Raw genomic sequence first — 11,711 nt, 5'->3', positions numbered from 1 at the left:
GATCTTATCTAATTTAATTGGTGCCATTATGCAAACTGTAGCAGGTCTAATCAGTCCTGTACCAGGAAACTGGCTTTAGAAATAATGGGATGGGACAGCCACACAAGCCACTGGGGGCACTGGGACGTCCTGTTTTGCCCACAGGAAACTTGGTCAGTCTGTTCCTATTTCACATTCTGCATATTTGATCTTTAAGCTGCTCGGAAATATCCTCTCTGCATCCAGTGCCGAGTTCAGCCGTAGATGTTCGCAGTTATTAGAATACGTTTTTATCGTTTCTGTTGTTTGACAAGTTCGTACAAAATCATCTAGACTTAAAATGCCATTATTGGCAAGAAAAACATACAAAAATGTTCTTTTGGAAAACGTTTATTACAACTGCTGATTTGATGTAAAAATATCTTGTTCTGAGAAGGAATAAGAAAACAGGTAGAAACACATGTAGGTTAGGAAAAATATGCAAATTAGAAATACAGAAAGGTGCAAAAATCATAGAATCAAGAATAAAACAAGCATGTTATTTTCACAATAGTGTAAATATCAATATCTCAAGAGAATATCTGCCATAAAACCAACATGTGCATCGTCCAGCTGGGTAACGAAGATCCACTAAAAACATACACGTCCCTGATGTTGGACCACCTGCTGGTCAAGGCCTTGAGACCCGTTTTAACCACAATCCCAACAAGAACAGGCAAAACGAAGGCATTTGTAACATGTGGAGGCATTTTCTCTGCCAGCTTTGGTGAGCTTCACCTGGACCAGGCGAGGCCGCCGCTTATCTGATAGAAGACGCCATTATCTCTAGTGGGAATGTGGCTTCCAGCATGTCTCGTGGTGACAAAGCAACTTTGGGAGCAAATTCCAGCCAAACTTCTCTGGAGTGATTTAAATCTGCAGATTAAGACTTTTCCTGTTCCTGGAGTGAGTGGCACACTGGTGCAGCATCAGAAAGGTCTGCTTGGTTTCTAGTGGAATAAGGTAAACATGACTTTTCCAGACCAAACTGATGTATCAAGACCAAGAACCCAGGCTGGAATTTAGAAACTCCAGGACGGTCAGGTCAAATGCTGTGATTGATGAATGCTCCAGGGTTTAAGATGGGTCGGGTTTGATTGTCTAAGCACGGCGCTTTTAATGCAATTTATTCGAGGGGGAAACTAAAATGAAAACATTTTGTTTGCTTCTCTGTGGATTAAAATACAAACGTGTAGGAATCTACATCAGGTTAGTGTATATTAGCTCATTGTGAGGTATCTTCTCATTCTCAGTGCTGTGAGACTGAAGGAAGATCGTCAGGTTTCACTACTTCAGGCCGAGTGAACGCACACGTAGATGTTCTTGTGCTCCTTCCAGTAGTGCAGGTCTTCTGAAAAGCTACAGGAGCAGGCCAGGTCTTTGCTGGTCTTGATCGTGTGGACCACACAGTCTCCTGGCAGCTTCTCAAACAGGAGCTCAGCTGCACCAACCACTGCAAGCTTCTTCTGGCTCAGGATGAGCTGCTCGATCTGATCTTTATCCAGGGGCTCAGGTGAGGAGCTGTAGGACACCCAGACATTCAGTTTCTCATCCGACAGGACTTGGAAGCGACTCTTCCCGGTGGGGCAATGATAGTCTTTCTTGTTGGCGAACAGGCCCTTTGGGGTCCCGAAGACACGTACAGACCAGCCCACCCAGTCGTACTTCTTCTTCAACTTTTCCACAATGGCATCAGCCAGCTGTTGGTTCGTAAAACCCGAGTGGTCTCTGACAATTCGTTGGGAGTCCAGTTCGGCTTGTTTGGGGAAGCTGACGATGCAGTCTTCGATGACGGCGTTCATCTTTTCTTGCACAACGCCCATCTTCTCCCCCCAGTCTTTGAGCAGAGCATCCTCTTCATCATAACCTTTCAGAGCAGCATGACCCATGAGTGCAATAAGGCCAATACAGAAGAGCTTCTTCAGCATTGCACAGTACTCCTCCACCGGCCGGCGGCTTTTCTCCTCATAGTTCAGGGTGATCACCAGCACTGACTCTTCAGAGAAGTTTTCTCCAGTCACAGAATTATAAAGGGTGTTCAGATTTTTGTCACCGCCGGTTTTGGCAAAGTGTTCCAGGAAAAGCTTTTTCTTGACCTCCCGGAACTTGGGTTTGGCATTGAGGATGTCCAGGTACTTCCTGAACTGGTTAGTGATGTTCTCCTCCACTGGGAAATACACAGCATCCAACCCACTTTTCTTGATCTCATCGTTGATCTTCTGAATCTCCTCAGACACCTTCTCCAGATGGTCACGCACCTTCTGGAACTGCTCCTTCATGAACACGGCCTCTTTGCTCTCCACGTTGTCCAGAGCCAGTTTAACAATCGGAGCAGCGATGGCAAAAACAGGGAAGAGATCACCTGCGATACTGGCCACCACTTCGGCGCCTTTCTCAAACACCTCCATCACAGTCTCCACCACATCCTTTTTCTCTGATACAAGCTTCTGTAGCTGGTCTGCCATCCTTGGTTCAACCTAAATTCAAAAAAAGTATTCATGTGGTTAAGGAAACTATAGTTAGGCTATGGGTAATATAAAATAAGTGTAAAAACAACAACAATGGACTTTTATCTGGCTTACCTAAAGCCCCGTTTTAATGGTGGACTATGATCTCCTTCACGCCTCTTGGAACGCAGCAAACACTAATAAGGAAGAAGACAGAGGGTTAGTCAGATGGCGCAGTGGCGGCCGGACACGCCCAGTAATCACGACTCAGCAATAGAAAGCTGGTTGAGGTAGAGATACCTCTATGTCATCTGTGTGTTTATAGTTAAAAGTATCAGTGTGACGCTCCAGAAACAGTACAAAATTACCATCTGAAGTATATTAAAAACCTTCTGTGGGACAATGACAACGTGGAAGACTGGCTGAATACGAACCAGCAAGATTCCTGAAAGCATTAACACTTTCAGTTCAGTTTGTCTCGAATTGTTGTCACCAAACTCACCGAAAAGGAAGCAAACAGGGTGAACCCTGTGTTACTGGGAACTTTTCCTCATCTTCCTTCATCTAATTTTAAGTCTGATGGTGGATACAAAGGCAGATCATGACACTTTGTTTTTCCGCTTGGACCGAGAAAAAAATTCACAACACATTTTCGGTCAAAAGACCAGAAATGATGTCACTCCAAATGCTCAGACATGTTCAGACATGTTCTTTTACCAAACTGAATGTGTGTTTTTAAAGGTGAATAAAATAAACACACACTTGGGTGTGGGAAGGCATTGAGCACAGGAGGTTAAACTGGCTGGGCAAGGGTGCGTTTCCAGTGAAACCCAGCGGGTTACCATGGAAACAGAGCAATGGAAACGAATCTATCAGCTCTCTGCAGAGGTCTGCTCACTGGGCCCACCCCGAAGATGACTGCAGCAGGAAAACAGCTCAGACCTGTCCCATGGCCCTCGGGAGGGGGGCCACTGGAAGCGGGGCCCCCTGCAACCAGCTGAGATCATAAAATACGTGCTGTTCTTACAACACTTCAGCACATCTGTGTGCAGCATGCGGAAATGATAATGCCTGTTGACACCCAGCCTGGTGCTGGATTGAAGACAACCCTCCCTGCGGCCCCTAAACCCTCCGCAGAAGTGATCTCTCTGTTAATGCGTTCCCTTAATGGGAAAAGTATCGATCGTGCCGTGTTGAAGGGTTCTATTTGTACCGTTCAAACAAACATGGCGTTTTAAACCCGCAGAGGAGTTTTATGTGCAGTCACAGCCACCACAGTGCCCTATAGAAACTTTGGCACTTCCTGGAAAATAAGCCCGGCAACCAACGCCCATCAAAACACACTTTTCCACCTCTTGCTCCGACAGCAGATTCTGCCGAACACCACAGACTTTACAGTACAAAACGCTTTATCACAATCAAATAAAGTATTTTTACAGACCTGAGTCAGAGGTGGAAAGACTCGATTATAAAGGTGATTTTAGACCGATATCTGCCTGCTAACGCTTCCAAACACGAGCGCAGTCGCGTCCAAGACTGTGCTCGTTAAGTTGGCCACATTTTCACCTGAAACGGACTCACCTTCCAAAGTTTTCGGGGAAAAACAAACCAACTTCCAAACTGGAGTTCTTCCTGGTAGTCACGTGGTTCCGGTGCGGAGCGGAAACACACCCAGTCAGACTTTTCTTTTTTTTGGGGGGGGGGGGGTATAAGGATATAAGATCCTGTTATTTTATATCCCCATTTCTCACCTTCCTTTCATATCCTATTCACACACACACACACACACACACACACACACACACACACACACACACACACACACACATACTGTGTATATATATATATATATATATATATATATATATAAGTTCTTGAGAAAGTGGTGGTGACTTGATTACTGGACCAGCTGAGGAACAGTCAGGTTTTACATCAGACCATTACTTGTGATCTGCTCAAAGCTTCAGACAATGGACTGGTTTTTATGGTTTTAATGCTGGTTCTACTGGACCTCTATGCTGCCTTTAATAAGCATCCTTATACATAGACTAGAATGTGTTATTGGGATTAAAGGGAGTAAACTAGACTGGTTAAGATCATATTTATCAGGTAGATACCAGTTTGCTCACGATGTTTCCTCTTTATATAGTAGGTTAGTCACAGAGTTCCACAAGGTTCTGTACTTTGTCTTTCCACTTTATGAACATTTCCCTCAGGAAAGATTATTCTGCAGCATGGAATAAACTTCCATTGCTATGCTGATGACATGCAGCTGTAGGCAGAGCAGTTACTGAAGCTCCAGGCTTGTCTTAAAGACATATAGTGTTGGACGACCTCAATGACCTTCTAATTCAGACAAAACTGAGGTCGTTGTGTTTAGTCCTGAATGTCTGAAGGACAGATTAGCCGATCACATCATCACTCTCTCTAATCTCTCTGCGAGGAACCTTGGAGCAACCTTTGATCAAGATCTAACCTTTAACTTGCACATAAAAACAGTCTCTACCAATTGAACTGTTGGATGTTGTTCAGATGTGTTTATTTAAAACATCAAGAGTTTTTCTATCTGAAAATGAGGAAAACTTTACACACAGGAAACAAACTCCGGCACACGGTTGTCGAGGATTTTAAGATTTTAAAGCTCAGAGCTTCATCACTAAATTTGATTTATTTATTAATTTGATTTATTTGTTTTGTGAAAGACTTGCAACACGCACTAACATTGCTGCAATAACTCCATATTTCCCAAGTACCTGAGCTAACAAGGGCGGAATTCCTTAGAACTCACAAACACCAACCACAGAGATCTTCAGTAGCTCAGAAGTTTCTGAAAACAGCAACAACTAAAAACAAACAGACAAAACAGACACCAGTGCCTGGGCCTGGACACAGATTAGGCATTAACACGGCCAACAGGCACGAATACAAATTTACATTTAATAGAAATATGCACAGTCGTCTGATAAAGGGGGTGGTTAATTTGATTTGTAGATCGCTGCATCGTGCATTAGGCATCGCTTCCTGCCCCATCAGGAGTCTATTCTGGGTGGATACACAAGTAAGCCCCTTTCTGTTTTCCATAGTAGTAACAATCCTCATGGAAGTTGTTGGTCTCCACCACCTCTTTGTAGTGGCTGACAGCATGCACCAGAAGGTCGGGGAAGCTCTTTTTCAGAGACAGAGCCACAGCTATCATGTCTCCTTTCAGCTTCTGGCCTTCGATCTGCTCCTGGATTTGATTCTTGTTAATCGGTTTGGGACTAGCGCAGAAGGAGACCACCACGTTGATCTTGTTTTTGGTTAAAATGTCAAACCAGTTGGTTCCCCCGCTGCCGTGATACTTCTTCCCTGCCAGCCAGTTGAAAAAGAAAACACGCTCCCTGTCACGGAAGGCCCGGATGGACCAGTTCACCCAGTCATACTTCTTAATTAATGAATCCTTGAGGGATTTGACAAATTCCTCGTTGACATTCCCAGGATTCTCCATCACCAGGCGCTCCACGTCAAGCTTGGCTTGATCAGCAAACTTCTCTGTACACTCGTCCACAGCCGCTTTCATCCGCTTCTCCACATCCTCCATCCGCTCCTGCCACCTTTTCACCATCTCCTCTCCCACCGCCCCTTTCTTGAGAGCAGCGTAGCCCATGACGGCAATAATCCCGACAACAAAGAGCTTCTTCAGCCGGGCACAGAAATCTTCCACGGCCCTCCTACTCCTCTGTTCAGTGGTGACTACAGTCTCCAGAATTTGGTCTCCTGAGATGTTGGAGCCAACCACAGCATTGTAGAGAGCATCTAAGTTCAAGTCGCCCTCCGTGTTCTCGTAGTGGATGATGAACTTCTCCATCTTCTTCTCTTTGAACTTTGACTTGGCGTTGACAAAGTCCTGGAACTTTTCGTACTGGCTGACCATCTGCGCCTCCCGATCAAAGTTCTGCTTGTTCATCGATGTCCTCCGCAGCTCCAAGGCGATTTGATCGATGGTGTCCTGGATCCCCTCGAGCTGCTGGTTGACATTCTCGAACTGCTGTGCAATGTAGCGAGCCTCTTTGCTGTCCGGATTGCTGAGCAGCTCTGCAGAGGCGCGAAACACGGCCTCCAAGACAGGGTGAAGCTGGCCCACGGTGGCGGCGAGCACCTCGGAGGCCTGCCCCATGATCTCCACGCCTTTCTCGATTTTATCCCTGTTTTGCACGAGCCAATCTGCCACATCATTCATCTTTGTATTTCGGTATTTCTCACTACTCTAAGATTAGCCAGAGATCTGCTTGTTCCTGAAAGGAGAAACACGAAACCCTTGTAAAATTCATTACGTGAGAGGAAAAATGCTTCTTTTTTTTTTTAGTTAGTCTGACAAAGCAAAAGTAATCATACAGTGTCTTTTCCCACGGAACATTTTTTGACAAACAAAATCCTACAATAGCACGACCGGTGAGTCGTGTCCACACATGCAGGCTGGCCGCGCCCTCGGGGCCTCGGATCTGATGACTTGGACTCACTTTGGAGCCGTATCGGCACTAGCACATATCAAAAACTGTCAACAAAGTAAACAAAGGAGGTACAAAAGAAAGCAATTTAGAGTCCACATCAAACACGCCATGTGTACTCTTGTATTATGTCGCAGTGTTGTGCAATAATCCAGCACTGGTCCTTCAGGATGTTAATATTTCTGCTACAACAAACTTTGGCCCAAAGTAAACACAGATGGTCAAGGATGGTGGAAAAGAGGGGGTTTACACTTGTAACAGTATAGTTAGGAGTATAGTTTTACTCTGAAATGCCCCAGAGGAATGACCTAACTGATTTCTCCTTCCCTTGAGGCCATATCCAGCTGAGATGAAGGCACACCCAGGTCTGAGAATCCCCCACAATGCACCGTTTCACATTTCCCACATTATTACAGCTCCAAAGTCATTCGAACCCAGTAAATACAAACGTGTTTTCGAGGGCTTGGCGATGCAAAAAGGCTTGAACGTGTAACAAAATAATCTGAGCGTTAATTGCTGCAGTGGTGTCATTTTACAGCCTTTCCTATCATTGCACTAATTAGATTGACTTTTTTTAGTCACATGCCAGCACAGCCTTCATAGTGTGTTTAAAACGTTTATGTGAATCAGTTAAAAATCAAAACTAAATTTACACATTGATAATTACATCAAAGAGGTTTGAAGAAGTTTTCCTCCCCTTCAAAACTAAAAATCCAAGTGAAAGTAAAATGAAACTGTTTGATTTTTCTCGACGTCTTGAGCCATGAACAGGCTAAGGTCGATCCTCTTTTCACATGAAATATACATCTAGTAGAATATTTGATCAAAGATTTTCCTTATCAGGCTGATACTGAGCTACGTGGATAGACTCAATCCATAAATCCCCCACCCACCCCACTTCCCACCCCCCCACCACCCACGGGCTTAATCTGCACCTCTGACATTTTATTTCAAAATCTTGTTATCATTCAGAGCAAATTGGATTTCTAGAAATAAACTGAATCTTTCTGCTAAAGGTCGGCCTAGTTATAGATAAACTGCAACTTTTCCCTCCTCTTAAACATTCTAAACATATGACAGAATAATAAATAACACATACAATCGACAAGGTCATGATGGAGATGCTCAGTGATGCAAAAATATCAAACTCACCTTTTTTAGAGGAATATTCACTGTGAGAGATTGTGAAGCAGCCCAGCTGTGTCTGTGAGCACCAGCTCCTCAGGATGTATATATAGCCTCCCCCCCTCTCTCACTCTCTCTCTCTCTCGAACACACACTTGCACAGTTTAGGTCTGTCTCACGCTCTCGTCACTCCTCCCCTGGAACTCCTCCATCCCATTTCAGCATTCCTGAGAAAATTCACTCGATGGGAGATGAGGGGCAGACGCAGATAACAGCCTGTAAACACTCCCCATGCAGGCACAACGTGCACCCTGGGAACACCAAAAAGAGGACAGTTTGACTTCTGTATCTGCAAATCAAAGAAAGAGAGAAACCAAGTGAGTGTGACAGAGAGTAAAACGGAGTACACAAGCAGTGGGGTGACCCATCTGGACAAAACCCTTTTGTTTTGTCTTGAATGAAGTTGCCATGGTGACTGCAGGGTTCCTCATTGAGACCATGCATGCTTCAAAGCCAAATTCACAGAGTTCTAAACGGCAGTTTTTTGGCTTCATCACAAAATGAAATAACATTCGATGCAGGCGTCCGAGTCCGAACAGGATGTAAAGTTATTGATTTGGGATTCTTGCAAAAGGATCATTTTTGCTCTGAAGAAGCAGCCTTTCACTAATCAGTCCGTCACAGAGCTGCCCAGTGAAAGAAGCCTGTGTTTCTGAGCACAAACATGACAGTCAGCCCTCGTTCACGGCCTTTGCGCTTCCTCGGGCAGACTTTAATGTGAGAAACATGATATCACTGTCAAATATTTGCCTAAAAGAAAGGTACAGAAGGATGTGTGCAGCAAATGGATCCGCTGGATAGAGGGCTAGGCCGGCTGACTCACGTAATGATGGGAATCAAGATTAAAGCTGCAGGTGTGTGCAGGTGTGGAGGATAACACACAGACAACAGCACCTGTGTGTTTAGTCGGTGTGTTTTTTTAATCTAACACTGCAAAATCAGCCCGTACTAGATTAAAAGATAGTGCCTGTGGGAGCGTAGAGAGTTCCCTGTTCTAATCAAATATAACAGGAACCCCCAAGGATGAGAGACTGCGTTTTACATTCATTTTCTCAAGGACATTGTGATTTTAGTCCTTGACTTCTAACATTAGCATGCATGGCATCAGAAAATGAGATCAGGCACTATCTCTGAATCAGATTTGGAATCTATTGTGATTCCCCTTCTGAACAATGTTAAAGCTTTGGTCGTGACTCCATTTCATAAATCTATTTATTAAAAAAAAAAGAAAAAAAGGTTGAGGTGTCCTTGTTGTTTGTTGTCTGGAGAATGACAGCCAAAATGATTTCCTTGTCTGGGGAATTCATCCAGCATGTTCATCTTTTTGCCCTTGGCCAGGCTAGTGTTTCCTCTTCACCACAAGATGTCTCCTCAGCTCAGGGTAAAAGGCTCCAGTGGCTCATCCCACCGGCACACTACAAGCAAGGCACTTCCAGGAGAGGGTTTGAATGCTGAGAGCATCAATTATGGAACAAGAGAAGTCATTTAGGATTATTCTTCAATGGCTGCATAAAGCCACATCAACTCAGAGAACGTTTAATGGGTTTTTGGTACTGATTCATAACAAAATCAATTAACAATTATATTTTACTTTATGCTGCTTTAAACTGGAATGATTCTTCCAGTTAATGTGATTAAATAAACGTGTCCCAGGATCAGATGAGCTTCAAAATTGTAGGATTCTGTGCCTGTAAGCTTAATTGAGAGGAGCACTAAGAGTATGCTGATGACATGTGCACACATTATAGTTTTATAACAATGTATCTTAATTTTTTAAAATTAAAATAGATTGAGAATAACGCGAAGCCACGTTATTAAATCCACGAAACACCTCTGAGAAATATTGACATTTCTATGTACTGTATTCTCAGGAAAATGTCTTTCAACGCACATTCGTGTTATTGCTGTGTGGATTAAATATTTAAAAGACAAGACGTCATACATGCGTAATCTTCGTCATTAGTTTCTCATTAAAACTAACAATATCCCAAATTTGTTTAAGTTTAAGTTTTGGACTGTTGGCATGATAACGATATGCTATAGATTTACCTAAATCTCATGAAAAAAGTTACTTAATAATATGTTATTAAAACGTCACTTACCAAAAACCAGAGCACCCAGTTGGCTACCAACAAGGCTAACGAAGGCTAACAGAGCTAAAGAGCTAATGCTAAAAACAACAACAGCGAACAGGTAAATAGGCCAGGTAAAAACTATCTCTGAGATATAGTTTTAAGAACTAACACACACGCGAGAACAAACAAACACACACACACACACACACACACACACACACACACACACACACACACACACACACACACACACACAGTTGTTTCCTTCTGGATGCAGATCAATACAAATCCCAGTTTGATCTGAGGAAGGAGATGAAGGTTAAGCGTTGGGGCAGAAGTTGATTGAATGATTGATTGTCAGTAAAATCACCCCTGATTCCCTCACACAAGTGGGTCGAATCAATTTCCAGCTTCATGTAAATGAGAACAGTCAGTCTCACAGTCTTAAGCCAGCAGCAATACTGTTTAATCTTGAACTATTTTAATACAAGTTTACCGTTCCAAAGTACTGGCCTGTTTGACATGCTGTAATTTCATTTATTAATGTCATATTTCCCACTTCAGTTTGAGATCAATGACAAAATAGATGTTTTAGATTGCTTAAGCTCGAAATCAATTATTATCTTTGAGCTATAAGCAATTAAACAAAATGAGGTGGTCATGCATATGAAGAGGTAAAATCAGTTGTATGTAGAGAACTTTTGAACAGATGAGACCAAAAATAATGTCCCCCCTGTCTAACTGCTCAGGGCCCTTAGTTGTGGGCTCGGCCGTGCAGCCAGTGTGTCACTGGACAGATGTTTTAATGCTTCTTATTGGATTAGACCTCCACTCGGACTGATGGGTAATAGCATTATCCTGTGTGGGTCTGGATTGGCAGATCCATCCATTGATCGGCTCTCCCCTGCAGGGCCACTCAGAGGCTTGCCTCCATCCAGTCCTGCATTTTGTTTATGAAATATTGATATTGGCTTCTGTCTCCTCTCAGAGATGAGCAGCACCAGGCTGACGGCAAAAAACGTCATGCAGGGATGCTAAAAGGGGACGTTGTTTGGTGTTTTTGGACCCTTTCAGGGTTTTAATTGTGTGGGACGTGTTTAGAATTGTGGTCGGCACATTTATGTCGAGTGACTGTCACAGCCGATCGAGGAAACACATCCGTTCCTGTTGGTTTCATTTCAGTGGTATAATTCAGAGCACTGTGATAACAGGCCAAAAATAAAAGCCTTTAATTATCAAAGAAGGGGCCTAATTAGAGCTGAGCAACAGTAACAACAAGCTGTTGTTGGCCCTGCATGTTGACGTTCAGCATGTTGACAGCGCCCCCTGTCCGTAAAACAGCCTCGCTACTTTTTATCTGACAAAATTATTTCCCTTTCGTTCTTCCCCTAATGGCAGCCAGGACTGCCAGGCTAGCACATCCAAAGACATTTGTGCAGGAAAAGCCTCCTCCAGGATCAATAGTTGTTACCTAGAGAGAGCCCGCACAACCACTAATG

The 11,711-nt window shown here is 43.6% G+C and overlaps 1 protein-coding gene across 4 annotated transcripts; it reads right to left on the bottom strand.

Annotated features, from left to right (window-relative positions):
- Positions 1-353: 353 nt before the first annotated feature.
- LOC101076193 (protein rapunzel-like) lies at positions 354-8,405 on the bottom strand. Of its 4 annotated transcripts, none has more exons than XM_029838584.1 (3): positions 8,105-8,401; positions 2,601-2,662; positions 354-2,495 (listed from the first exon to the last, which is right to left on the bottom strand). In XM_029838584.1, exon 3 carries the CDS (start codon positions 2,481-2,483, stop codon positions 1,311-1,313), a length of 1,173 nt encoding a protein of 390 aa, XP_029694444.1. In that variant the 5' UTR covers positions 2,484-2,495; positions 2,601-2,662; positions 8,105-8,401; the 3' UTR covers positions 354-1,310. The 4 variants fall into 4 exon arrangements, with proteins under 4 accessions (XP_029694444.1, XP_003965735.2, XP_011603412.2 ...); XM_003965686.3 differs by lacking the exon at positions 8,105-8,401 and adding an exon at positions 4,047-4,153; XM_011605110.2 differs by lacking the exon at positions 8,105-8,401 and adding an exon at positions 3,907-4,040.
- Between the last annotated feature and the right edge of the window lie 3,306 nt (positions 8,406-11,711).

Source organism: Takifugu rubripes, chromosome 7 (assembly GCF_901000725.2).
Source record: "Takifugu rubripes chromosome 7, fTakRub1.2, whole genome shotgun sequence".
NCBI classification, from domain to species: Eukaryota; Metazoa; Chordata; class Actinopteri; order Tetraodontiformes; family Tetraodontidae; genus Takifugu; species Takifugu rubripes.
Note: the sequence above shows the minus strand (reverse complement) of the source record. Positions and strands in the feature narration are given on the sequence as shown.

What these genes read in the sequence shown, in the direction of transcription:
- LOC101076193 (XM_029838583.1), bottom strand. Translation starts at nt 6,684, where the DNA reads ATGAATGATGTGGCAGATTGGCTCGTGCAAAACAGGGATAAAATCGAG.